Source organism: Malaclemys terrapin, chromosome 23 (assembly GCF_027887155.1).
Source record: "Malaclemys terrapin pileata isolate rMalTer1 chromosome 23, rMalTer1.hap1, whole genome shotgun sequence".
Classification (NCBI taxonomy): domain Eukaryota; kingdom Metazoa; phylum Chordata; order Testudines; family Emydidae; genus Malaclemys; species Malaclemys terrapin.
In genome coordinates, this window is record NC_071527.1 from 15,666,250 (window position 1) to 15,694,165 (window position 27,916).

At 52.8% G+C, this 27,916-nt stretch overlaps 2 protein-coding genes across 3 annotated transcripts in view; one reads left to right on the top strand and one right to left on the bottom strand.

Annotated features, from left to right (window-relative positions):
* The window catches only part of LOC128828095 (A.superbus venom factor 1-like), a 42,896-nt gene extending 23,963 nt beyond the window's left edge, over positions 1-18,933 (bottom strand). The window contains exons 1-20 of one of the 2 annotated variants that reach the window (XM_054012458.1): positions 18,532-18,933; positions 14,957-15,149; positions 14,404-14,566; positions 13,331-13,401; positions 12,622-12,716; positions 11,415-11,497; positions 10,523-10,610; positions 9,986-10,088; positions 9,409-9,529; positions 8,375-8,490; positions 7,725-7,868; positions 6,911-7,123; positions 6,512-6,706; positions 5,146-5,307; positions 4,034-4,163; positions 3,085-3,153; positions 2,653-2,841; positions 2,118-2,280; positions 1,715-1,800; positions 481-620 (exon numbers count right to left, since the gene is read on the bottom strand). In XM_054012458.1, coding sequence (XP_053868433.1) covers positions 481-620; positions 1,715-1,800; positions 2,118-2,280; positions 2,653-2,841; positions 3,085-3,153; positions 4,034-4,163; positions 5,146-5,307; positions 6,512-6,706; positions 6,911-7,123; positions 7,725-7,868; positions 8,375-8,490; positions 9,409-9,529; positions 9,986-10,088; positions 10,523-10,610; positions 11,415-11,497; positions 12,622-12,716; positions 13,331-13,401; positions 14,404-14,566; positions 14,957-15,149; positions 18,532-18,638 — 2,631 coding nt within the window. In that variant the 5' untranslated portion in view covers positions 18,639-18,933. Of the gene's footprint in view, positions 1-480; positions 621-1,714; positions 1,801-2,117; positions 2,284-2,652; positions 2,842-3,084; positions 3,154-4,033; positions 4,164-5,145; positions 5,308-6,511; positions 6,707-6,910; positions 7,124-7,724; positions 7,869-8,374; positions 8,491-9,408; positions 9,530-9,985; positions 10,089-10,522; positions 10,611-11,414; positions 11,498-12,621; positions 12,717-13,330; positions 13,402-14,403; positions 14,567-14,956; positions 15,150-18,531 lie in introns of both variants that reach the window. The other variant, XM_054012457.1, reaches the window with a different exon arrangement.
* A 7,721-nt stretch (positions 18,934-26,654) lies between these two features.
* The window catches only part of LOC128828096 (complement C3-like), a 54,351-nt gene continuing 53,089 nt past the window's right edge, over positions 26,655-27,916 (top strand). Inside the window, exon 1 of the mRNA XM_054012459.1 lies at positions 26,655-26,764. Within this exon, the coding sequence (XP_053868434.1) occupies positions 26,694-26,764 (71 nt within the window). The 5' untranslated portion in view covers positions 26,655-26,693. The remainder of the gene's footprint in view (positions 26,765-27,916) is intronic.

The following is a 27,916-nucleotide window of genomic DNA, read 5'->3' on the forward strand; positions in this document are numbered from 1 at the left end:
GCTGTTCACAATGAGAACCCAGCTGCCCTAATTCCCAGCACCAACCACTAGATCACGCTCCAGCCCACCTTTAGCAACAGAACCCAGAAGTCCTGGGCTCCTCTTTGCTAATGGTTACACTGCTCTCACTTCTTCAAGATAGGAATAGATCCCAGGAGTCCTGACTCCCACCCTCCCCTGCTCTAACCACTGGACACCACTCCCCTCCCAGAGCTGGGACCGGAACCCAGGAGTCCTAACTCCCAGCGCCCTGCTCTAACCACTGGACACCACTCCCCTCCCAAAGCTGGGACCGGAACCCAGGAGTCCTAACTCCCAGCGCCCTGCTCTAACCATTGGACACCACTCCCCTCCCAAAGCTGGGACCAGAACCCAGGAGTAATAATTCCCACCCTCCCCTGCTCTAACCACTAGACACCACTCCCGTTACCAACAGGCATCTTCCACCCATCTGCCAGGGCAGGGCTGAGCTCTACTCGCCTGGAGAGCCCGGGGGGCATAGTTGTACAGCACGGCCCGGATGGCCACCTGCTCGTTCCGCACCACGGAGTAGGGCAGCCGGAGATCAATGAAGAACTGCTTCATCACCGTTATTTCATAAGGGTCGGCCACGCAGATCCCTGCAATGGGAAGGGAGTCCAGTCAAAGCCCACCCCTCCTCGGCAGCGGGCACCTTCCACAGCCTCCTCTGCATGTATCACCCGCAGCGAGGGTCCGGGAGCTCTGCGTATATGAGGATCACACCACCGAAGTGCAGCCACCTCTGGGGTGGAATCGGGCTGTCCTCCCCCGCTGGGGGCGTGCTCACTCTGGATGTGTATGATGTTGCCATCTAGTGGGTAGGCCCAAAGAGGAGATGCTACTGGTTCGAGCCCTGCAACCCAACCCAAACCCAGCTACAAGTGTCAGGTCCACGTTGGGTTAGGTGGGAAAACATCCAGACCCTCCCAGGGTGGGCTCGGGTCGGCTCCCCCTCTCCCGTCCGTGGCGACACGAGCCAGCCACCACCCCCTCCCTTTGCTGCGGAGTGAGTGCCCTGAGGAGTCACAGCAGGGCGTGGCGGCCGGCAGGAGCAGCGCTCCGGGCTGCTGTCGCTCACAGCTGCTGCCACACCAACCCCCTGGGCAGGAGGCAACGGTGCTGAGTCGGGCTTGGGTTGGAAAACCGCTCGACCCACTCGGGCTTGGCTCCAGTTCGGGTCTGGGTTGGGCCTACAATTTAGGCCTGACTTGCCCGCAGCATCTCCTACCAAGCAAGGGAATTTCTGTTTGCTCCAGGGGCAGCATTCTGTCTTTGCAGTAGCAGGTTCTAGCCCCGGCTCCCCAGGCGTCTGGCCTCATAGCAAAGGGAATCAGGGTGTTCTAAATCACAAGATGCTGCACAGGATTAACTCTGTTTCAGAGAGAGGGAAACTGAGGCACAGAACGAGGGAGTGATGACGTGCAGGAGTCGGACGGCATGTCAATGTCCGAGCTGGGAATAAAAGCCAGGAGTCCTGAGGCCCAGTCTGCTGTAACCACTAGCCCACACTCCCCTCCCAGAGCTGGGGACCGGGCCCAGCTGTCTTGGCTCCCAACCTGCTCTAGCCACTAGCCACTACTCCCTCCCAAAGGCAGGAGACCTGACTCCCAGTCCCGTGCTTTAACCACATGCCCGTCCTTCCCCGCTTGGCCACGTCACCAGTCCAAGGTGAACACACGGCTCCCACTCTTACCCCTTGTGCCGGAGAGGCTCACGGCCAGCACCTCCCAGGTGGTGATGGAGTCCTCCAGGTACACCGGCACCGTTCTGGAAGCCAGCCTGGAAGAGACGGAAGCAGAATTGATCAGGTCGCGGGACCCTTCTGGCTGCTGAGAGAAGAACCCCCCTGTGGAACAGACCTGGGTCCGAGTGCGAGTGGAGGCAGGGCATGGGGAGGGGCCAGACTGGGAGAGGAAAGGGGCGGGGCCAGACTGGGAGAGGAAAGGGGCGGGGCCAGAGAACACCAGTGCTCTGGGTATCTGGTGCCCCTGCAAAGCCCTGGAGGGGGCCACGTGGAATACAGGAAGCCCAGCCTGTGCTAGGATGAATCTGCCCCTCAGTGTTTCTCCTTCGCCCTCGAGTGGGGTGACCTGTACCCATCCAGATCGGCCTTCTGCGGCAGCAGCTCCATTTGCCAGAGCCAGCTCTCGGCAAACTGGCTCCTGGAGACGATGTCCTCGTCCGCCAGGTACTCCCCGTCCTCTGCGACTTCATCCATAGGCTCCCGGCTCCTCCCGGGGGCCATCGGATGAACGGCTGCTGCTGAGGGGGAGCGAAACAGGGGGTCAGCCCTGCCCTGAGCCAGGGCGAGCCCAGTGATGGGTGGGAATGCCTGTGTTTCCCTGGGAGCTACAGGGCCCGCATGCCTGGTGGGTTACAACCAGGCTAATATAATAGGCCCGACCGGGGGTTTGAACCCTGGACCAACGGTGCTAAAAATGTGAGCTTTGACCCCTGGTGCTAATATTCGGTGACAGCAAGTCCCTTAGGCTGCTGTTTGAGCCCGTTAGCTGGTGGATACGGCAGCCTCAACCTTCTTACAAGGACCTGCCCCTGGAGCCCAGCTCTCCTAGTGCAGGTGACACTAATCACTGGTGCAACCCATTTCCCCTAGTGCAGACGGAGTCTTACCTAACAGGACCTTTCTGTGGAACTTGGGGAGCCTCTTGAAGATGTGCTTGCAGCAGTCGAGAAAGGCTTGGACGCACTCGCTGCCCTCCAGGATGTACTTGGCTCGTCGGTCGCAGGAGTAGCCCATGGGGTTCTCTTGCATGCCGTCCTGACAGCACTTCCGCAAGCGCTGGCTTGGATACTGCCTCGCTGCGGGAAAGCAGGGCCCCCTCAGCGCCCGGCACGGGCGTGAGAGAGGGAGAGGGCACGCGCGAGAGCAGCAGCGTGAAGGGGGCACGCGCAGAGGGCGTGCGAGAGGGCGTGCAAGCAGAGGACGTGCAAGAGTGCGTGCCTGCACGAGGGCGTGCAAGCAGAGGGCATGCGAGAGTGCGTGCCTGCACGAGGCCGTGCGAGAGTGCGTGCAAGCACGAGGCCGTGCAGAGGGGCACCTACCTTTGGCAGCTTTTCTCTCCGAGATCAGGGGCGAGCGCCGAAGCCGAGTGGGCTGGGAGCAGCGGGACTCTGGCATGAGAGAGTAACACACGTCAGTGTCGTGGGGGTGTGGCAGCATCTCCGTGGGGAGATGGCATTAGTCAGGCTAAACACTAGGGCTCAGGGGAGAAACGCTGTGGCTCTTTCCTGGTCTTGGTTTCACAGTTGTCCCTGAAAAGGATCCCACCTCTGGTAGCACAGTGCTGGAGCACTGGGGTCAGTACTGATTAAGAGGGAAGAGCGCCTCCTACTGATTCTCCACCCTGCTCCCTGCAACACAGCACCCCCAAGCACCACACTGTGGTATTGGGGTCAGCGCTGACTAGCATGGGAGAGCGCCCCCTGCTTAGCCCCTGTCCTGCTCCATGCAAACCAGCACCCCCTAGACCAGGGGTTCTCAACCTTTTTCTTTCTGAGCCTCCCCCCCTCCCCCAGCGTGCTAGAAAAACTCCACGGCCCACCTGGGTCACAATAATTGATTATCTGCAAATAAAAGCCAGGGCCGGCGTTAGGGGGTAGCAAGCAGGGAAGTTGCCCAGGGCCCCATGCCACAGGGGCCCCCACAAAGCTACATTGCTCAGGCTTCGGCATCAGCCCCAGGTGGCGGGACTTAGGGCCCCGGGCTTCAGTCCCATGCAGTGAGGCTTTGGCTTTCTGTCCTGGATCCCAGCAAATCTAACACTGGCCCTACTTGGCAGCCCCCCTGAAACCTGCTCGCGGCCCCCCCCAGGGGGCCCTGGTTGAGAACCGCTGCCCTAGAAGACCAGGATGGGTTGTACTGCAGGGGAGGGGGGCTTGATAAAGGGAGTGACTTCCGGGGCTGTGTTTGCCCTGTTCCCATGCGGTATGAGCAGCGGGCTCGATCCCGTGCTGCCCTGCATTGGAGAGCCCTGTGGCACGACCGGGTCACCTGCCCGCTGGGGCGTCTCAATGCCAACGTTGGTCTGAAGCAGCAGCCCAGCGTCCGCAAACACCCCCACGTGGTCCTTGCCGCTGCCGGGAGTGCAGCCAATGTCGCTCTTCTCCACTGCGTCCCAGATCTGGAGAGACAAGAGGGGACACGATGCCATTCCGTGCTCTGCCCCAGACACCCTGGGTGACCTTGGGTAAGTCACTTAGCCGCTCTGGGCCTCAGTTTCCCCATCCGTACCATGGGGATAACAGCACAGGATTGTGAGATGCTTGGGTCCTACAGCAATGGTGGCCCTGTAAGTACCTAGGGTGGATTCATAGAGGTTCAGATCAGAAGGGACGTTCGATCAGCTAGTCAGACCTTGAGCCCAAGAAGCAGACTGGCAGCAGTAGGATTCAACCTCTCCCAAAGAAACCAGCACTTTAATGCAGCACCTGGGCCCACTGGGGCCATGCTATCACACGAGCACGCTTGTAGGTCGAGAACACGTGGTGGAGCAGCTCCAAGTCCAGACAGCAGGGGGCAGCAATGCTCACGCGCACGCACAAAGCCAGCTCACTACCTTCCTTTAGGGCTCTCCCCCATCCGTTCAATTTGACCCTCCCGTGGATGAAACTGGGAAGGCGTCCTCCCTCAAACCCATCGTGGGTGTAGTGGGGAATCCAGCCTCACAGGTCACGCCTGCCCTAATCTCCTCCTGCTGTCGACACCCTCTCCCTGATGGGCATCAGTGTCAGAGCTGGGAGTGGAACCCAGGAGTCCTGCCTCCCAGCCCTGTCCCCAGCCTTGCCCCATTCTAACTACTAGGCACCACTCCCCACCCAGAGCCAGGAACAGAACCCAGGAGTCCTGACTCCCAGCTCCTCTGCTCTAACCACTAGACCCCACTTCCCTCTATCACCAGAGGTATAGAGACCTCAGCTTCTCATATAACCCATCCCCACTGCAGGTAGGACTCTGTCCTCCTCCGGGGGTGGCTGTAACATACATAGAGGCTACTGCAAGATTAGCTTTTTTTCACTCAGGCAGCAGAGTGGCTCCTGCTTCAAGACACAGAGGTCCCCGGTTCGGTCCCCACACCTGACCCCACCCCCTGCCGTTACGCTCACCTTGGCTTGGGAGAACTTATATTTCCTGTTTAACACATAAACAGCTTTATCCACAGCCACCAGCCCGACCCTGGCTCCGGGATCTCCCTTCACTCGGAGATTCATCTGCCCACCTGGCACCTGGACATCATTGTCTTGCTCCGTCGCGCCTGTTACCTTCAGCTTTCATGGAGATGAGAGGAAAGAATGGATCAGCCACGTAGGGGTGACTGCTGAATGGGGAGACCCCCCCCCCCATGACCATGGGGCTCCCAGGGGTATGGAATCCCCATGCTGCCCCATGGGATTTGAACCTCTCTCCTTGGGCTGTAGAAACACCTGCGTCGCCCACCGGAGCTAAAGAAGCGCTCCCCTAGCAGCTAGAAGTAGAGGAGACTTGAGCCAATCCCTTTCTCAGGCAGCGTCGAACAGGAATTTTTCAATGAAACAGTTTTTCATCAAAAAACCAACCCTGATCTCTCAAAGGCAAACCATCTCTTGGGCCAGGGGCGGGTCCTTTCTGCGGGGAAAGATTCCCAGCTGGCGTGGAAGTTCTGCTCAAAATGAGACAGCGAGAGAGAGACCCCAAAACAGCGACTAAAGTTCAAATCACTGCTCTGTCCAAGTTGGAGGAGGGGCTTGAAGTGGTTCTCCAATATACCAGGCGGGTGCCCTAACCATTGGGCTAGACAGTCAGCATCTTTTGCTCTCCTCCAGTGAAGATTTAGTTATCTCAGAGCTGAGACCAGCCCAGTGGGATATGGAAACCCCAGGTTCCCATGCCCCCCACAGCCCAGGCGAGCGCCCTGGATGCCAGCGTGGGGTGGTCTCGCTCTGATCTTTTTTGTGAAAGACTTTGCAAGGTCTCTGTTTTGTGCCTGAGCAGAACGGGAACCTTTTGGACAGGTCTGCTCCTATCATCAGGGAGAGCTTTGCCTGAGAAAACACAGAGGGCCTGATTCTCCTTTTGCGTCCATGGGGTGTAAATCAGGAGTAACTCCACTGAAGTGAATGGACCCAATTCTTCTCCCACTGGTGTAAATCAGTAATAACTCATTGGGGGCCAGATCCTCAACTAGTATAAATGGATGTCACTCTGAAGTGCGCTTAGATGATTTACGTCAGCTGAAGATCCCACCTAATGGCCTCACTTGTCCTCCCACTGGGGTAAATCAGGAGTCACTCCGCTGAAGTCAGTGGAGTTAACCCTGGTGTAAGCATGAAGTGAGACTGTCCCTATCTATCTTAGGTTTAATCAGCGAGTAAGGACTGAGTCAGATCTACCCTGGGAGTAATTTTCCCACTGGGAACCTGCTCTCCTCTCAGCCAGAATCCATCAGGTTATTTAAATATATTGACGTAAGTGCCAGGGAGAAGATCAACCCACCGTTCCCATACAGGAGTCCTGGACGTCCACCCAGACCGAGTCTGCCACGATCTCCTTCTGCCCTACGTGGTAGTAAGCCACGATGCGGAATGAAGGGATGAGGTCTGGAGTGATGGGCAGGAACATGGTCACTAGAGTTTGTCCCGCCTGCCTGGCCTGTCTTCCAGCCCGGATGATCTTCCCTTTGTTCAGGATCTGATGGGGAAGCAGAAGGCATTCGCTGTCACCGGATGAGTCCCAATGATAACAGCACAAAATCACATAGAGCCAGGAAGGAAACCCAGGAGTCCTAGACCCCATTCTCCTGCCACTGCTGGCGATAGAACCCAGGAGTCCTGACTCCCAGCCCCCTGTCACCGTCTCCTCCCCTGCTGCGCACACAGCGAGGCTGCCTCTTACCAGGTAGGTGAAATAGTGGATCTGCCGCTGAACGTCAGCGTTACTGTTCCGCAAACTGAAGCTCACAGGCAGGGCGGTCCCCGGCTGGAGCTGAGTGGCCGGCACCGAGATGTGCAGGTAGTTCCTCGAGCCCCCTTGCGACCCGTAGGCGACCGCGGCCCAGACCGCCGAGCTCTGATGCTCCTGCCGGAGGTTGGCAACCACAGTTTCCACCTGGGGGACGATAGGGGGGGACGGTTAACGGACTTTCTTCATCAGAGACAGCTAAGGATCAGGTCTAAAAGGGGCCAGATCCTGACACCGCTGGAGTCAAGGGCAAAATTCCCACTGACTTACATGGGCCCAGCACTAGATAGTTGGGGCCTTGCCGGAATTAAGCCTTGTGGAATTAAGCCATCTTTGTGCCCCTTGCATCTTGGGCCCAGACCCCAGCCTTCAGTTTAGAGCTGCCCTGACCTACCCTCTGCTCCCAACCCAGCCCCTCTGGGCCACGAGGAGCAGAGTCTAGCCAGAGTGCAGCAGCTGGGGCATCTTGCTTCTCCAGTGTGCCCCTGGCCCTGGGGTCTAGCGGGGAGAAGGCAGGGCTATGTCAGCCAGGAATGCCCATTGCTCTGCGGGTGGGTCTTAGGTAGGATGAGCAATAGAGAATCAGACCCTGTTGCCTCCTGCCTTTGACATTGGCCGGGGCCTGGGACCTGTAGGGTCCTAGATCAGACCTGTCCCCGATCTGGTCCAGTTCCTATATCAACAGAACGTGTAGGGAACCAGCACCAGGACCCAAGGAGCATCCTGCCCCGAGTGACCCGACATGTACCTTCACCGAGAGCTGAGATGCGTCTGCTGGGGTGTTGATCGCCAGCTGCACTGTCCCGTCAGCCTGTGTCAAACCGCTGGCGCCTGTCCCGCTGCGCACGGGGACCTGGGGGGCGGGGGAACCATCCGCGTTCACCACGGAGACCTGGGCATCGGAAGACAGGAGAGAGGGTGGATGTGAACTTAGTGATGGTTGAAGGTGCCCCGTAGGTCTCCTTGGAGCCTTCTCTACATAGTCCCAGCCCAGGCATGTAACCTGCAGGTCAGCGTCCTCCCCCGTGTCTGATCTGGTCAGTTACAAAGCCTGGTTGTACCCATGACAGCAACGCTGCCCAAATAACCCTGACGTCCTCCACTTAAGGGGAGCTCAGTCAACCCTGGGCCTCTATGCTGCGCTATGCCCAGCGAGGCCAGCCTGTGCCAGCAGTGGTTGCACTGCAGACACCTGTCTGTCTATTTTTGCCTGCTCCAATGACCACTTCCAGGTAAGATTTCTCGTGAACCACTAAAGGCAGGCTCTCATGCTGTACACCATTAGAAAGCGAATCATCCCTGCTCTCCAATGGCACGCAGAACTGTTAGGTAGCCGTATCAGGCTGTGAGATAACACTATGAAGGTTCTACGCCGGCAACGTCGCTGGCTGGACATACCACCAGGTTAAAGGGCAGCCCGGGTTTGAAGTACGTAGCAGATCTGGAGAAGAGGATTTTGTAGGGAGAGGTCACAATGCGGATCCCGGATTTCTCAGCCTCCACCATGTCACTCCCTTGGGGATTAAAAAAAAGAAGAAGAAGAAGTTTGGTCTTGAGGTGATGGCTGGACTGGGACTCAGGGGATCTGGGTTGAGTGCCTGCCTTTGTCACCGACTCTGGTGTGCGACCTTGGGCAAGTTATTCATCACTCTGAGTCTCAGCGCACCATACATCAAATGGGGATAGTGATTGTTCCTCTGTCTGTTTAGACTGTGAGCTATCCAGGGCGGGAACTGTGTGTCTGTGCAGCGCCCGGCACAGGGAGCCCTGATCTCAGCTGGGACAGAGACCGTCTCTCCCTGTGTGTCTGTGCAGCGCCCCGCACAAGGGGCCCTGATCTCAGCTGGGGCAGAGACCGTCTCTCCCTGTGTGTCTGTGCAGCACCCGGCCCAGGGGGCCCTGATCTCAGCTGGGGCAGAGACCGTCTCTCCCTGTGTGTCTGTGCAGCGCCCTGCACAAGGGGCCCTGATCTCAGCTGGGGCAGAGACCGTCTCTCCCTGTGTGTCTGTGCAGCGCCCTGCACAAGGGGCCCTGATCTCAGCTGGGGCAGAGACCGTCTCTCCCTGTGTGTCTGTGCAGCACCCGGCCCAGGGGGCCCTGATCTCAGCTGGGGCAGAGACCGTCTCTCCCTGTGTGTCTGTGCAGTGCCCGGCACAGGGAGCCCTGATCTCAGCTGGGGGTCTGCTGTAATACAGAGAACAGGAACTCCGAGGTTTGAAACATAACAGCGATGAAGATGAGTCCATGTTTTGCTGCTTTTAGGATACAAAGCAAAACCCACCCCTTTGCTTCCTCTATCCCCGGTTACAGAGGCACTGGAAAGATCAGAAGGCCACAGCCGTGTGCCAAGCCTGCTGGGGTTAGCTATGCATCACTTAAGCTCTGCTCCGGTCTGAAAACCCAGCAACTAGCTAAGGGAACCACTCCCTTACCTGTGTCCGTCAGCACTGTCACAGTCACATAGATTGAGTGGCCGAGAAGCTCGCTGGGGTTGGGGAACCTGCTACGCAACATTTCTTTGGTTAGCTTAGCACAGCCTTTGCCACCCTTGATCTGAAATTGAAACAAGTTATTTTCTTGTCAATCACCTCACCTCTTTCTTTCTTTCTTTCTTTCTTTCTTTCTTTCTTTCTTTCTTTCTTTCTTTCTTTCTATTTTATCGTCTCCATCTAACAATGGGCCTGTACCATTGTTAGGATATTTTTGTTCTTAATATACTTAAAAAAACTCCTTATTGTTCTTAGCTCTGCCAGCCATGGATTTTTCCCAGCTGTCTTTAGCTTCCCTTATCAATTTTCTATACTTCATAACTTCTAATTTATATTGTTTGCTACCTATTTCCCCTTTATCCCCATTGTTATATGTTGCCAGAGACAAGATAATAGGTGTATTTGGATATGGATCCAAACTCTATCCTTGGCTCCCCTTCTTATCCCAGACTCTGAAAGCACAGCAGGTATCCCACTACAGCCCCATCAGTGTATCGTAGGCAGGAAGCTACGTTCTCACCGGGACTTTGTTGAGTGAGTTCACGATGCTCCTTTTCTCATTATCCACCATCACTCCAAAGAGCGCATAGGCTTGGCCTTGAACTGGCTTCCCATACAGGAACCTGCATGGAAAACAGACCATGGCAGGGAGAGAAAATACTCAGCATTACTCCTATTTAATGGATAGAGGAAACTGAGGCACGGAGGGGCTGGTGAGCCTGGCCCAGGTCACAAAGCCTGAACCATTTGAGCTAAAGAAGTAAATCCACTCACTGGTAGCGGTAGTAGGCTGTTATCCACTTATGTGGAGCAGCCCCTAGGGAGAGACACAGCACATAACCAATGGACTCCAGCACTGAGCCCATTAACAGGAGAAATAAGTGGATTACGAAGGTGACAGCAGGTATTTGGAGACACCAATGAATGCAGATTAGAAAAGGTCAGGCTGTGAGCCGACCGTTAGCCCAGGTGATTATACTTCATGCGCGAGCCCCAGAAGCCTGCCCCACAGCACTGAACCGCAGCAGAAGCACGAGAGAGAAAGAGGGGGACCCACTTGGCGGTAATGTCGATACTAAGCTCATTCTGGTCAACGAGGAAGAACTTCTGGGAAGGCTCCAGCGTCACTTCGAAACTAGGCAGCACTACAAAAGATCAGAGACATTGCAACAGTCACCCGAGGGCCCGGGGCCATCAGGCTGGAGGTCACAACCCCTAGGGGAAGGGGGTCCTAGGAGACGAAAGGGAACCGGTGTCCAAGATACACAGTGGGAGCGGGAGAGACTCTCCCAGGAAGCAGCTGATGGCCATAAGCCATGGCGAGATGGATCAACAAAGGCAATCGGAAGGTTGGGACTGATTCGGACACCCCAGGTGCTGGGTCTCTCGGGATGCTCTCCCTGGCCCTCAGGAAAGCAGAACCTCACTGCTAAGAGGTGTTTTCCCTAAGACTGTGGTCCTCTGCTGCTACGTCAGCCTTTCTCCCAGCGGGCTCTTCTCCTTCAGTCAATGAGAGACAAGCCCGACGGGGGGCGGATTTTACCTCTAGCTGCCGCAGCTCTAGCTGGAAAGCGTCTATGGCTCCTGGCATGTCCCTGTCCTCTCTCTCATTCCTGAAGCGGTGGCTGATGGGACTCAAGAACCACCTAGAAGGTGGGAAGGACTGAGGCCCTACACAGCTTGCACCCAAACCCCCAAACTCAGACAATCTTCGGGCTCCTATCCCTGCTCACCCTGTAGTATCGGACCACAACATACCCCCTCTGCTCAGTGCCCTAAGAGGCTCCACTGTCACACGGACCCTCATCGAAAGGGGCCTCCCCAAAGCTCTTCCCACTATGCCCGGGAGGTGGGAGTGGAAGGGATAGAAATTCCTCCTGGATCCCAAAACCAGCCAGCCGTTCAGCTGTGATAAGGAAACACCCTCCTGTTAGGGGCAGGGCGGGTACCATATTCCTTGACTTCAAACTCCGCGGTGAAGGCCTCCTGAGGGGCATGCTCGTACTTGGAGACAATCTTCCACACTCCGCTGCTGCAAGACACAAGCCCAGATCATGCGGTGGGGAGAAGGATCTATCTAGGTCAGTCAGGCTGGTGCGGTATGCTATTGGAGCTAAAGCACTGGGCTGGGACTCAGGAGATTGGCATTCTGGTTCTAGTTCTGGGAGGGGAATGGGGTCTAGTGGTTAGGGCTGGGAGTCAGGACTCCTTCGTTATGTCTTCAGCTCTGGCAGGGGAGTGGGGTCGAGTGGGTTAGAGCAGGCGGGCACCAGGATGCCTGGGTTCTATCCTAGCTCAGGGAGGGGAGTGGGGTCTAGTGGTTAGAGAAGTGGGGGCTGGAAGTCAGTACTGCTGGGTTCTAGTCCCAGCTCTAGGAGGGGAGTGGGGTCCCGTGTGTTAGAGCGGGGTGGGGCTGGGAGCCAGGGCTGCTGGGTTCTAGTCCCAGGTCTGGGAGGGGAGTGGGGTCCAATGCATTAGAGCAGCAGGGGCTCTGGGTCCCACACCCAGCCCTGCCGCAGACACCATGTGAGACCTTGGACAAGTTCCCGAGGGGCAGATTTTCCAGCAGAGCTCAAGCTTAGCTCTCAGTTAGGCACAACTTGTCCTGGGCTCTTTTGATACAAATCTGGCCATACTGGGAGCAGATGAGTACTAAGTGCTTGAAAAACCTGAACCTTAAATCTCTCTGGGCCTCAGTTTTCCCATCTGCAAAATGGGAATACTAATATTTTGACACCTCCCTGGGGTGTTGTGAGAATACCACAATGCAGTCAGGTATCCTAGGGATGGGGGAAGCTGACAAGTAAATAGATAGAGACATCCTTTCCTTAACTGGACCCTGCGACATTAAAAAACAAAAAAACCCTTGGGAGACAGAAGTAAAAAATGGGCGATTATTGTATAGAAAATTTGGTGGCGCAGTGTAACAAAAACACATTGGAACGTTGATGTGCGTAAGCCACGCCCACTTAGGGTCTAAGCCACGCCCACTCTGTGTGGTACTCTGTCCCCCTCTAGTGGTGGTGAAGGCCCATACAGAGATTGAGGTGCTTGCTACAGCCTTGGTTAAGAAAACTGATCTGTGTAGATTAGGAAGTAGAGGCTCACATATGCAGATCCTATTATAACCACCTTCCCCAGGTTGTTACAGCTTACTTCACGATATCAGGGATCTTGTAGCTCCTGGAGATGATGCCGCCTTGGTCCATCGAGGACACCGTATTCTTCTCTACAATAATCCCATCTGGATTCTGAAACCAAGCACCAGAAAGAATCAGTCTGAAACCACCGTGCAAGGTGCTGTACGTTATTTATTAGGTGTATTACTGTAGTGCCTAGGAGTCCCAATCACGGACCAGGTCAACTCACCAGCTAGCTACAACCAGGAAGCTCCCTCCAGCCCAGGTATTTCAGTCCCTTTTCCCAGGGACACGTTTACCTTTCATCCACAGTTCAATGCCAACCAGAACAGGTACCTGTCCCCTCCCACTGCCTCTACAGCAGCTACCCCCAGCCTGGTTTTTCACCTCGCTGGGATGCAGCAAACCCAGTTCTGGGTCCCTTCTCTGATCCAGGGTCTCCTGACACAGCCCAGAGTCCTCTCTCTCAACTGAATTACTTGCTGGCTTCTATTGGACCAGAAGATGGTCAAGCTGTCACCTGATACAGGGCCTCAGGGTATCAGCTGAGAGACAGCTGGTTAGTCACAGGCAGGACTGGGTCTAACTCCTCTTAAAGGGCCAGCCACCCCCCGTGACAAGCGGTTAGCGCGATCTTCTGGCCTCTAGGCTTGCTGGTCCATGAAAGGAAGTGAAGCAGAGAGATCTGCAGAGGAGGAAAGCTGGGTAAACAGAAAGCATCTTACCATGAGCTCCACAGATACCACCTTCAAGATGGGGTCCAACATGTGACCCACAGTGAAAAGCCGGTACCTCACTACAGAAAGAGAAAGATGGGGCAGTCAATCGGCACGGGCGGGGGCAATTGGGGCAATAGTGGGACCTAGCCCAGGAACTAGCGACTACATCTATTAGATGTTAAGGCTAGAAGGGACCACTGTGATCGCCCAGTCCAGAGTTTCGCCACACGACCCTCACCCCATTACATTTACCGCTGCTCAGTGCTACCACTGAGGTGTAACTGGGTGTATTTCGAGAGGTGGACAGAGAACACCTGACCTTGACGGGGAAGGGGGCGCGGGGAATGGAGGAGCCAGATTTCCTCAGTTCCAAATTGTTAGAGCATTTTCAGCACCAGCAGCTGCTGGTGCCCAGCTGTGAAGGCAGAGCAGACGTAAGGGTGGCCTGGTATGATCTTGTCCCACGTACTTCTGTGCTGCTGCTGATGGCATCGCTGCCTTCAGAGGTGAGCAGCCAGAGAGCAATGCCTGCAATAATCCCCTCCCCCCTCCAGCTGGCTCTTCCCCCCCCCCCCCCCAACAGTGTCCTCTATTTGGGAACTTGAAATATGGTAACCCTCTCTGAAGACATCAAGAGATGGAGAATCTACCACTTCCAATAGTTAATCACCCGCACTGTTAAAAAACATGTGGGCCTTATTCTGAAAAAAGAATCTTAAAAGGCTTTGATTTGGCGCTACAATTCTAAGGGCCAATTTCTGTCTTTGTTTACATGTTATTTGCTGTTACGGCAGTCCTCTCTAAATGCGAGATGTCTGTATATATGAATATAGTTAGTTCACAGATCAGATGACACTCCCGAATATGTAGCTTAGTTCCTCTGGCTTCTTGTTGTGCATTCTTCACCCACCCCACCGAATTCAGTCCCTCTGAAAATCAGGCACTTGTGGAGGGAGTGGTGGGGAGTAGGAACCCCATAAACGGAGGTGCTCATAATTCGCAGCCACTTCTGAAAATGTTGACCCATGTGTGTAGATGTTGACATAAAGATAGAAGAAAAGCCCCAGCCAAGAACTGACCCGTAGACCCAGGCGTGTAGATGGTCTTATCCGTCTGGATGAAGATGTAGCCGCTGTGGAATGAAAGCAGAACCACCTTCTCTAAGGTGAACAGGCTGCTCTTGGCTTCGATGTAGACATATTCCTTCTTCTGGGCGTCCTTTGGCAGTAGCTGAGCAGGAACCTGGAGCATCGTTATATCATGGGAGAAGATCTTTCATTATGACCCTAACTCTCAGCTACTGAGATTTTAAAGCCATTGGTAGAACTGGGAAGTCACTGCTGTACTCACTGACTTATATCAGTGCCCTTACAGATACTCCATCTCTCTGCACCTGGGTTGCCTTTGGCTTGGGCTACCTTGAGCAGTCTCCACCATGAGCCAATCTGTCCTTCCCCTCACCTAAGTCACTTCGGTGCTTTGGAAAATGTTCCCCCCGGTTTTAAGGGGGAAAGGCTTGGTACGCCATGACCTGTCCCTCAAACCATCCAGTTCTCTTCTGATTTACCATCTTATAAGACAGAGGTCAGGGTCCCTCCCCCCCTAGATAAGCATAGCCTCCCACAGCCCCACCTTAATTTTGGCAGAGTTCATCATGCCGTTCCCAGGGTTCAGGCTGACTGTGGTTGAAACCAAGGCACCCTTCTTCTGTGGGAAGTCGTACACGGTGATCCTCGCCTCGATCGGGCTATGGTGGCCATGAGCTTCCACAATCACCATCTCTTCGCTCTCCACACGCAGGACGCTTGGGGTGATCAACGTGCATCTGGTAAGGGAAGGGATGAGATGGTAGAGCAGAGTCAGCCAAACTCCATCTCTCTGCACCTGGGTTGCCTTTGGCTTGGGCTACCTTGAGCAGTGATCTTTGCCGCTATCGGAAGGTAAGCAGCTGGGGCCTGGTGGTCAGACGTTGGATAGGAGACCTCCAAGCAGCTAGCAGGTTTCTATAGGAAGTGAGTGGTTCTCAACCTATTTATCATTGTGGGCCACATATGCAGCCCACAAAATGTTACCTGGGCCACAGGTTGAGAACTACAGTGCCCCCCACAAACCCCTATGCTCAGTGTCCTCCACCCAGAGACCCCACCACAGAGTGGGCCAGGAGTGGAGAGCTGGGCATGGGGCAGGGATCCCCACCCCAGACCTTGCTGCGTGGGGACCCCTGACCCCCACCGTGGGGGGCAGCCAAGACCCTGAACCCAGACCCCACCAGGTGGGTAAACTGAGGCACTGAATGCTCATGTGACTCACCCACAACAGGGCAGTGATAGAATTAAGCGTGTTAAAACCCAGGAGTCCTGATTCCTGGTTGTTGTGCTCTAAACTCTGGAAAATATTCCCATGCTGTTCTGAGAATCAGGCTAGGAGCTAGGACTCCTGGGTTCTCTGCTCTAAATGCTGGACAATATTCCTTCGCTGTTATGAGAAGAGAACCCAAGAGTCCTGACCTCTAGTTCCCTGTTTCAACCAATAGACTTCCCATGTACCTTACCACACTCAGGAGCAGAACCCAGGAGACCTTTGTCTCCTGCCTTGATTATGCAAATAAATCAGACAATTTGCACCTCTTGCGTTTTTACAATTTTTCTTTTGGCCTGTATGTTTTGCTTTTCTTGCTCATTCTTTGTGTCTGTATTTTTATGTCTAGCCTGTTTGGCAGAGCTGTTTTAGTTACGTTCACAGGCAAGAAAGGGGCTGCAATGTATCTTCTTTCTTTTTTTCCAAACGGGAGAAGCCAGCGTCACATTGCAGCAATCTGCCAGTTCAGATTATGTATTAGGTATATTACAGTGGCACATAGGAGCTGCCCCCCTTCATTGTGCTAGGCGCTGTACGGACAAAAACAAAAAGTCCCTGTTCCAAAGATCTTACAGTCTGATTATTTATTTTGTGTATTACAGGAGCACCTAGAGGCCCCGATCAAAAATGGGGGGTACCTGTAGGTGCTGTGCACCCGTATAACAAAGAGACAGTCCCTGCCCCAGAGAGCAACGTAAGCCTGGGGGAGGGACAGGTCAGAGTTAGAAAGTTAAGCACATGAGTGTTTGCAGAATCAGGGCCTGTTTACCTCGGCTTCAGCTTTGGCTTTGAATTTCCTGTCAATTTCAGGGGTAAGTTACGGGCAGCTGGTGCTGCATCCCCCAGACACAAAACTGTGGTTACCTTCTTTCCGCCTTGCAAACATTCAGTGCTTAGAACTGTCCCATTGCAACAGCCCTGTTGTGGGGCGGCCTCCTCCCATGCACCCCCTCATGGCCTCAAGCCAGTCCAGCAGGCAGCCTCCTGCCTCAGTTTCCCCCTTTTGAGGGGGCTTGGGCAATAACTCACAAGCCTTTCACAGCCCATCTCAGGTTTGGGTTTATTAAATTAACAAATGTTTCTAAATAAAGTTTGCCAGTCCTTCCTCAAGTGCATCCATGCGCACCTCTTTATCAGGTCAGCCCCAGACTTTTCCTGCCTGTTGTCCCACTCCCCACATCCCAGCTGCTTCCATTGGAGTCTACTCACACCCTGCAGTCTCTGTGCTAGTCTCTGTAGCCAGTGATTTTAGTTTAGTTTCCATTTATTGTGTGATGTTATGATTAATCAATATGTTATAGTACATATATTCATTGTAAGTTCACCGGAGTTGATTTGTAGGACTATAAAAGCATAAGACTGATCAGTATTTAGAGGAACTATGTAGTAGACATGAGTAAGACAAGCTGAAACGCAAGAACCTGTAGACTGAGCCCGCAAGACTTTAGCTATTTTAGGCCTTGGAGACGAGAAATGAATGCGAAAGTCCATGACCGAGAAATAACCCAAAAACTTATGGGAAAGAGGTACCAACTGGTAATACTGTGAAAGTATAAGGTCTTAAAATTAAATAATAAATGCTGTAACAACAGATATTGTCTCTAACACATGCCTTAACCACAAAAATAAGGTGGTACGCCAACGTTAATGAGAACCTACACAGCCTATAGAATTTGGGGTCCTTTGTGTTTCCAGGAGACACAGACCAATAAGAAAGAGTGGGTTGGGGATGCCCAGAGCGGAAAATTGAGCTTCCTATGGGAAACTCCCGCAGGAATCACTCCCGTATTGATCCATCCATGAGCCGGCCAACAGACCCTAACATCATCTAGGAGGATGAGAGTATGTCGGTAGGTATAACTGGTACGTGGTACTTATCTCTAGGAATTGTATATACAGTGACATTTATAACTTTGTTGGTAACTTTAATAAAACTACTAAAAGACAGACGCTCTTGTAATTGTCGGTGTTATTTGCCTGTGGTTTCACGTGTTCCCATGAACTCTAGATCCAGAACAAACAGAGATAACTCTGTTGAACTTGAGACTGAAGCCGACAGAGCTGATCCCACTGAAATAGGACTATCATTAAATAGAATAAAAGGCCCCATCTCCCTAGAAATTCCCCTCTCTCCACATTCCTGCTGCTCTAAGCTCTTTGCAGGGAAATCAGCTGACCCCTGCTCAGGTGAGCCACCTTAGTAATTAGGGTTGTCTGGCCCCAGGCCTCTAGCCCTTCACAGGCCAGCCACCCACAAGCCCCATCCCACATGCAGAGTCAAAACTGACAGCATGCGGCCAGTGTTGCCAACTCTCATGATTTGACTGCACGGCTCGGAAGATTTGGTGTTTGCCTTGAAGCTCCAGCTTCCCAGAGTCCTGTGAATGGTGAGGATCTCGGCTTTTGTTGACATCAAATGGAAGTTTCTAGCACTGCTGATTGGGGACGAAAGCTTGAAAACGTGGCCTGAGCATGACCCCAAGAGGCTCAGAAACCCAAAGATAAATAAAAAGAACCCCCAGTTTGTTGCTTTTATAAAAAATCTTATGAGTGTCCAACCAATCCCGTGATTTTGGGGGCCTGACTTGTCTTTTGAAGGCTTTTCAGCAGTGGCTAGTCATTTGGGGCCCTTGAGTTTTCAGCACCTTTATAAGGGGTCTTGGGTTATAGATCACCTGCTCCTCTGAAAATCAGGCCTCGAAAGCACCTCAAGTTGGGAGCCTAAAAACTGCAGTGCCCCAACTCCCTATTGTGAATCTTGGCCAGGGTCTCTTCAGGGAAAATCCCCATTCCCACACATACACTGTGCTCTCCACTGATCATTGCTTCAGAATCCCCGGGTTACTTACAGCGGCTGGCCGTGAGACAGGGCTGATAAGCTGAATGCAAACACAGCCAGCAGGTAGACAGCAGATCCTCCCATGGCACCAGAAGACACCTCTTCTCCCAGAAACATCTGCTTTTCGTTCGGATGCCTCTTCTGTTGTGAGCTAACCCCCGGGCAGTGGTTAATATATAATTGCAGAAGCTCCCAGACCCCCAGCACTAACTTGATCTCAGGACAGGGGAGGTGGGGTGGGTTAGCGTCCCCGCCGCTCAGTCGGGAAGCAGAAGAGGCTACTTTAAGAGGATGATTTTAGTGAATTTCATGCTGGGGGAAGGTACTAGACCAATGGATTGATGGTCTCTATTTATAGCCAGGGGTACAGGACGTCCCTGGGCAATGTGCCTCCACCCCTAATCTAGGCCCTCTATTGGCAGGATGGGCAATTTCAGCTCTCTGGTCCATTCCATTGCCTACTTGTGCCTGTGGTTTTGTAACACGGGCGTGTTTTATCTAGGTATTGCACAGAGAAGTCCCCCTCCTTCCACCCAACATTTCAGGACGCAGCGCCACTCAGGTTTGGCTCGCCCGCCCCTCCGTAGCTGGCGTCAGAGGGGCGGGGAAGCCAAACCTGAGCGGGACTGCAAATCCGTGCACCAGGTCGCAGTGCCTCAAATTGGGGGCCCAAGGCAAACAGCCCCTTTTGTCCCTCCCCTCTGGGCAACCCAGAATGCAGGAAATGTTCACTCCAACCAGGGCAGGGGGCTTGGGGGGGGTGAAAGTGGGACAGTCCCATGAACCCCAGGGCTGTTGGGAGGTCTGGAACACCCGCCCCCCCCCCCGTTCCGGAATGACTTTCAGACATTTGGAGGGGAAATAAACCTTTTTAATGACATTCAGCCAAACGACAACTCCCTCAACAACCTGCACGTCCTGCCCGTTCCCTGGCAATGCAGTGAGGGGGAGGGAGCAGAGTCAGGGCTTAGAGAGGCTGGGACAGAGGCAGGGTGGGACAATTGTGCTCTGTACAATCCACAGAGATCGTACTTGCCAAGAGAAACCTGTCTGTGCCATAAGGTCTTGTTTACCTTCTACATCAAGGAAGTACCAGGAAGGGGAAGAAAGATGATCTTGTGGTTAAGACACAAAACTAAGGAGTCAGGACTCCTGGGTTCTATTTCCAGCTCCAGGGGGGGAGAGTGGGATTGAGTGGGCAGAACTGGCCTGTGGTCTATTCCTAGCTGAGGTAGGGGAGGGTTATCTAATGGTTAGAGAAGGGAACTGTGGGTCAGGACTTCTGGGTTCTACTCCTAGCTTAGAGAGGGGCCTGTGATCTATGGGTTAAAGAAGAGGATGAGTAGTCAAGGCTATGGGTTCTCTTCCTCGCTACGGGAGTATGGTTGAATGGTTAGAGAAGAAGGGGGTGGGGCAGGACACCTGGTTCTGTTCCTGTCATGGGCTTGCTGTGTGATATTAGCCAAGATGCTCAGAACCAAAATAGCAAAAGCAGCCATTAATTCTGAATGCCTCCGTTTTTGGGGGTGCCCAGTGTGAGCTATGAAGGCCTGAGTTTCACAGGGGCTCAGCGTCCGCAGAGCCCATTGTCTGCGCGGCCTGGGACACAGCGATCCTACCGGGGAACCTGAGAAACAGCCAACCCTGGGGAAAGGAAGCTGGCCTGGGAAGCCTGGTATCTGGTTATTAGTTTGCTAATAAAGCCAACTTCCGGGAAGAGAGTGCAATTGGCCGTGAGTAATGTGTTTGGACAGGCTGGGGGTGCCGCCTGGTCACAGGTTCCCAGAATCCTCCTCACCAAAGCGATGAACCTCAGATTTGGAGAAATCTCTGAATACGTTTGAGAGTTAAAATTCCTCTATTTCCCATCAATCCTGGGTAAACAGTGAAGAAATCAAAGATTGTGCGGGGTTGACAGGAACTGGCAGCGCCAGAGCTGACGTGGATTCAGGGATGGGAGGGTATCTGGGGGAGAGTGGGGGAAGTGCCTTGTACCTTCCAGTGTAGCAACAGGTTGGAATTTCCTTGTAATCTCTGTGGACGTGAGGTGCGGGGCATGCCGGCCTCTTAAGAAACCTCAGGAAAAGAAAACTCAGCAGTTGCCTGGCAAAGAGCAACAAAACAGACTCTTCTGTATGTTAAAAGGGCTGGGTGTCAGGATTCCTGGGTTCTGTTCCAGCTCTGGCAGGGGAGTTGGGTCTAGTGGTTAGAGCTGTCTGTATACTGGGACTCAGGACGGCTGGGTTCTAGCCCCACCACAGGGAGGAAAATGGGGTCTAGTGATTAAAATAGGGAAATGAAGAGTCAGGACTCCTGGGTTCTAACCCCGGCTCTTGATTTGGAGTGGTTCCTCATTTACTTTTCACCTACGTAGCTCGGAAGACACTTTGCATGTTCAGTGCCCTTTACAAACACGGTCACTGCCCTGGGAGGAAGACAGGGGAATAAGCAGACTCCTAAGTTCCTACCAATTGGTATTAAGCCACTAGCCACATGAAGACAGGATCAGGGGAACTCCTGGCTGTCAATTCCCTTCTCAGTCCACTGCAATCTCACAAATAAGGATGCAACACACTTGTATAGCGGGCAGGGCCGGCTCCAGGTTTTCTGCCGCCCCAAGCGGGAAAAAAGAAAAAAGCAACAGCAGCACGATCGCGCTGCTCCACTCTTCGGCGGTGGGTCCTTTGTTCAGAGAGGGACCGAGGGACCCGCTGCCGAAGGCCCGTCCGTGCTGCCCCAAGAGCGGCCGGAGTGCCGCCCCTTGGTATTGGCCACCCCGAGCACCTGTTTCCTTAGCTGGTGCCTGGAGCCGGCCCTGATAGCGGGTGTGGTCCTGTCGCTCTCTAGTGGCGGACCCCCAGGACTACTACAATCACTTGCTCATGACGCATTGCTAAGGTGAGACCAAGTAGCAGGAGATTTTGTGTTTCGCTCACAGGCCCCATGTTGGAATCTCACCTGGTGGAGGGAGCTCCCTACCTTACAGGACTGGATCCAAAGCATGGAGGCTAAACACAGTATGGGGAGAATCTTGCAATATTACTTCCCTAAGGCACTATCAAGACGCATAAGAATGTGTGTTTCCCAGCTGACGCAGCTAAGACAGCGGGTGAGCTGTAAAGTGTCCAGATGCTAGCAAACTGGCATGCAAATAATCCCATCTGCAAATAATGGGGCTGTGATGAACTGGGACTGTTCTTAATGTGGTCTTTGAATGCTGAGTGGGGAGTGTTGGCTGGGAAGGCAGGGGAGGTTGGCTAGGACGGTCTGCATTGGGGGATGGGAGACTGGCCTTGAGGGAAGATCCCTGAGCATGTAACATGAGAACCCAGGAAGGGGTTAGAGGCCAGGTGACACCTTTGCCCGGGAAACTGAACAAAGGCTGTGGGAGGGGTGGCTGAAGGGAGAGTTTCGGGAGCTGGCTGGTGGAATGGCTGGGAGGCAGTCAGGGCTCTGACCTCCCAAGGGGGCTGTGGTGCCCTGGGACCCCAAGATGGACCTAACTGGGGGGGATCTTGTTGTCTGTGCCTGCAAGACCTGTCTTGGACTGTGTTCCTGTCGTCTAAATAAACCTTCTGCTTTACTGGCTGGCTGAGAGCCATGGTAAATCGCAGGAAGCCGGGGATGCCGGACCTTGTGTCCCCCCACACTCCTTGACAGGGGCATGCAATTAAACACAATGATATGGCATGCCAATAAACCAATATGCAACCCCTCCCCCCCCCCAAAAAAAAAACCTGGTAGGCAAATTAGCAGCATGCAGCAAAGCTAATGGGGTTTTTCCAGCTTTACTCTGAGCGCAGAAATAGCTTCTAGCCCCTGATACGAAGGCACTGCCTTTTACTGAAATCCCCATAGGTTTCCCCTTCTCATGTTCCCCCTTGTTTGCAAATTGCAACAGGGACCTGTTGCCCAATAAATCCTTCCTCGCTCGAGTATTGAACCCAGCTCTTTATCCATCCGAGATCACAGTCCACCCATGTGTTTGTTCAATAACATGCGCAGGTTGTCTGTGGATTGGAGGGTCAGGGCCATGTTCATCTGAATCGATCTAATATTAAATTATTCAATGTGAAAGGTGGAATTCAGCAGCGTGCAGTCCCCGGATATTGCACACAGCAGCTACAAGGTGGCTCGCTAATCCTGCAAATCGCCCATATTGGGCACGCTGCATTTCTTTTACGTTCTTTCTGTAGCAACTTGTGGCAAATAGTATAAAGTGCAGATCTTAAACTGCAGTTCCTGGGGTCCGCCTCAGGCTAAACTTACTGTTATGACATTTCTTTCTATTTTCCATGTCGCACTGTTTGGCTTTTGTGTTTTCACGTTTCACTTTTCATCATTGCTTCGATCTCACTGAGAGCTTTGTTTTCATGTGTTGAAGAGCAGCGCACTTGAGTGCAGGCTTTGTGAAATGGGGCCCAGAAAGAGTTTTTGGGAAATGCCTGGGCTCCTCCTCTTACCTAATCCCCTGACTTCCAACTACATTTTTCCTTTCCTGACCTTTCAGAAGTATGCGCTGAAGTGAACCAAATACTTTATTTCATAAATTGAAATACACCCCTTGAAATCTGCTTGCTGTTCTGGTCACCCCATCTCAAAAAAGGTGTATTAGAAATGGAATAGGTATAGAGAAGGGCAACAAAAATGATTAAGGGATTAAGCTTCCATATGAGGAGAGATTAAAAAGTCTGGGGCTCTTCACCTTGGAAAAGAGCTGACTAAGGAGGGAGTATAGAATCAGGTGTGTAGAATCAGGACTGGTGCGGAGAAAGTGACTAAGGAAGTGTTATTTACCCCGTCACATAACACAAGAACCAGGGGTCACCCGATGAAATTAATAGGCAGCAGGTTTTAAACAACCACAAGGAAGTACTTCACACATCAGGCAGTTAATCTGTGGAACTCATTGCCAGGGGATGTTGTGAAGGCCAAAACTATAATGGAGTTCGAAAAAAGAACTAGATAAGTTCATGGAGAATAGATCCATCAATGGCTATCAGCCAAGATGGTCAGGGATGCAACACCATGCTCTGGGGGGTCCTTAAGCCTCTGACTGCCAGACACTGGGACTGGATGACAGGGGATGGATCACTTGATAATTGCCCTGTTTTATTCATTCCCTTTGAAACACCTGGCGTTGGCCACTGTCGGAAGACAGGATACTGGGCTAGGACCATTGGTCTGACCCAGTATGGCCGTTCTTATGTTCTTACATTGATAATCCTCTTTCCACTGCTGGGAAGTCATCGTTAGGACAGAAAGGGCAAGATTAACCCTTTCATTGCAGGGCCCCTCATCCCCCACCAGTCCTAGTATAGTCAGAGAATTACAGTATAGTACAGCCTGGCAGAGTGGTCACGGTCCAGCCGTTCTCTGTCTTCCTTATTCAGATTGTAAACAGTCTCTCATCATGAATCCGTGCAGCACCTGGCACAATGGGACCCTGATCTCAGCTGGGGCAGGGGCTGTCCCTCACTAAGTTACTGTGCAACGCCTAGCACAACGGAGCCCTGATCTCAGCTGGGGCCTCTAGGCACTGCAGTGATACAAATAATAACAAATATTCATTAATGAGAGCACAAAATCTACTTGCCCATTGATAGTGGGACATAAATGACATTTTACCTGCCTGTTAAAATAAATTTGCAAGGCTGGTGTGTGGATTATGGATTATTATTGTATACTCACCCCCAAATCGAGACCGGATACCTTTCTGGAAGGTATATGCTTTAGTGGGTCACCAGTTATTGGGCTCAATACAGGGGGAACTGAGTGAAATACAATAGCCTGTGCGTTGCAGGAGGTCAGACTGGATGATCAGTTGGTCTCGTGAAAATCTGTGCGTTTTGGACCAGATCTTGCCTCGGCCAGTATAAATCGGTGTCGTTCCACTGACGGGAGTGGGGGTAAACGGCTTGACATCAGCTGAGCATCCGTTCCATTCAATACTCACTACTCATTCAATACAGTAACTCCACTGAGACCAGTCTGTGATCTGACCCTGAGTGTATAAATTAACGCGTTGGGGCAGGGACTGCATCTTGCTGTGTGTAGGTACAGCGCCTAGGACAGTGGGCTCCCGATCTCAGCTGGGGTTACCCTAATACCAGGCCACAAACACGACTTGCTCCCTGTCACCCTGATGGAAAAATTAAAATCTTGCTTGTAAAACAAAGGGTGAGGCTGATTATTACAGTAGATTCAAGTCTTGGGCCTTGGGCTCACACACGGATTTGGGGCCAGCGCCTCGGCTGGTGCAAACCAGCATTGCTCTAACGAAGTCGATGGAAGTTGGGCCGTTTACGCCAGCTGAAGATGTGGCTCTCAGGTTTTAAATGGAGCTAGGGATGGCAGCATCTGCCCAGCTCTGTATTTATTATTCATATTGCATTAGCACCTCGAGGGCCCAGCATGCTAGGCGCTGGTCATACATAGCAAGGGGCAGTGGCTCTGTCCCAGAGATTCATCATCCAGAGGCAATGCTAGAGGTCACACTGCAGGTCCGGGGCAGAGCCTGGAAGAGAATTCAGATCTCCTGGGTTCCAGGCGACTGCCTTAGCCATGACACCACGTTGCTTTTACTTTCACCGCTCCCATTCTATTGAGCCCTCCTTGGTCCCGCTAGCCATATGGCATTGTCACCGCTCAGACTTGTGACACCCGTTGTTTGGTAAGCCCAGTCGGCTGTTTATCCATAAGTAAATATGTTGCAATTGGATGTCTTTGGATATTGTCCAGACTGAAGCCCTGTCCAAATACCACTGCCATGAAAAGAAACCTGTTACTGGAAGGCAGCTGATAACCTGCCCTCCCCCATTAACCCTTCCCTGGTTTGCTTTTACCCAGAGGAAGGAAAAAACAGACTCTGAGATGAGTGATCTCAGTGGGGCTAGGTGGGTTCATACCAGCGGAGGATCTGGCCCAGAGATCTGAAGGTCTGGTTCATCAAGGAGGTTAACCTCTAAAATGCCAGGTACTGGATTACAGGGTTATTGCAGGTGAAGAGCGATAGATTAACTGTACCTGTGCAAATTGCTGTTTCGAACTTCAAAGCCACCGAAGGGATTTTTATACTCATCTGCCATTAAAATGTGTCTGAAACTCCTACATGGCTTTGAAGATGCCAACCATGATGTATTGTTTAGGGGCACAGGAACTGCCACACCGGATCAGATCATAGGGTCATCGCCAACCATGGCCATTACCAGACATTTCAGAGCCAGGTGCAAGAAACTCTACTATGGACAATTATAGCCTGCGTGGGGAGGGGACATTTCCTCTTAACACCCATTGCCTTATGCCCTGAAGCAGGACTATCATGTGGCAATAGATTCCGCAGGCTAATTCCATATTATTATTTCCTTTAATCAGTTTTATGTTACCTGGCAGTAGCACCCAAAGGCCTTCTTTGTGCTAGGTGCTGTGCAAACATACAGAGCAGGTGTAGATGATGGGTGGTCGAACATGCTGGTCCCACCATTGCTACCAGCAGCATAGATTCCCTAATAGAGTGTAGCGGAGTCCTGGCCTAAGAGACAGTTTCTGCCCCAAAGGTTTTACAACCCAAGTGAGTGGGATAGACAGAGAGATCCACCCTTCCGGGGCTCCCTTCACGACTGGGACCGCTTTCCCTACTGAAACATCCCAGGACTTGCCCAAGGTAAAACAGAGTCAAAAGGCAGATCCAGGAACAGAACCCAGGAGTCCTGATTCTCAGCCTGCCTCCTCGTTGTAACCCAGTAGATCCCACCCAATTGTCCTGACTCCCAGCCCACCCCTGCTTTAACCCACTTGATCCTATTTCTCATTCACAGCTGGGAGCAGAACCCAGGAGTCCTGACTTCCAGCCCCCCTTCTCCATGCTAGGCCTGAACTGCGGTATTGATCAGAGCCCCTCCATTCTGATCTGTGGCCAGCACCTTGGCGTGGAGTAAACACAACCGCAACCTCAGGTCCCTAATTCCAACTCCCCCGCTTGGAAAGACAAATAAACTCTTGTGTCAAGGGAGTGAAGAAAACATCGTTTGTTCTGAACTTTTCAGGTTTCCTGGTCTCCTCCCCGTCACTGACTAACCCGCCCAGCTGTTTGCACGAGGGCTCAGCTTACAGGCAACTCTGAGGATAAATAGCCCCGGAGGAGCTACTTCTCCTGACCCTCCTGTCCTCACCATGGGGGGCTCTGCTCTCTGCCTGGTGGCCGTGTTTGCTTTCTACTTCCCGGCTGTTTCTCACAGCCAACTGTAAGTACCCCGCGCTTCTGCCACAGTGATGGGGATATTACCTGGGTTCGTTACATGGCTGCCAATGGAAACCAAGCTCAATTTTCCTCTCTTCTCTGCTACTGTGTGTGGAGTGGGAACAGGCTGTAGAAATTCTCTTCCTCACCTGGTCCAACCCTCTTCTCCCTCGCTCAGTTCCGAGGCTAATTTGGGGGTTTGGAAGATGGAATTTTTTTTTAAAGAATAAATTGGATTTTGAGCCTCACTTTTTTGGTCTAAATGAACCAGGTATAGACTGGGAGTAACTCTATAGAAAACAATGGGGTTGTACCCCCCTGAAATGCACTGAAATCAGTGGGGTTGTCTTTCCCTTGACTTCAGTGGGCTTTGGATCAGGCCCTAAAAGAGACCAGAATCAGGTTCTACAGGGCCACATCTTGAACTCCTTGCTCAGTGTCTACATCGGCAAGACCCCCCAGGGGGGCTAAATTCTATTTTCAGTGTATACTGGTGCAAACCTGGAGTAACTCCACTGACTTCAAAGGGTAGTTAGTTAAACTGGAAGAATTCCATTAGCTAAGGGGATTGCTGATGGTGCATGAGGCAGACCAGAACCCAGTTCACTTCCAAGGGGCTGGTGGGCGTCCGAAGCACAGTGGTCCACAGCTTGGGCACTGCACTGGGAGTCAGGACTCCTGGGTTTTATTTCCAGCTGTTGGAGGGAATGTGACTCGGGGGCGAGAACATGGGAATGGGAGTCAGAACTCCTTGGTTCTACCTGACGCTCTCACAAGGAGGATATCTGGGAGACGCCTGGGTTTTAGGAGGGGAATGATGTCTAGTGGTTAGAGCCGGGTGGTGTGACTAGGAGTCAAAACTGCTGGGCTCTATTCCCAGCTGAATCACTGACTAGCTGTGTGACCTTTTCTGTGCCGGCCTCTCCCTCATCTGTGAAAGGGGGATCGTGACACTTACCTACCTCTGTAAAGTACTGCAAGATCTATGTCTGGCGAGTGCTTTGAGCGTGACCCTGGGGCTAAGCTTCTCTTGTCCCTCTGACCGATTGGCTGCCTGGCATGGTTACCGCCTCCCGGCCTGTTCATGTCTGTGCTGGGGTGGCCAGACGAACAGCCAAGAGCCAGACCAATTGCCCATGTGCTTGGCTCTAAAGCT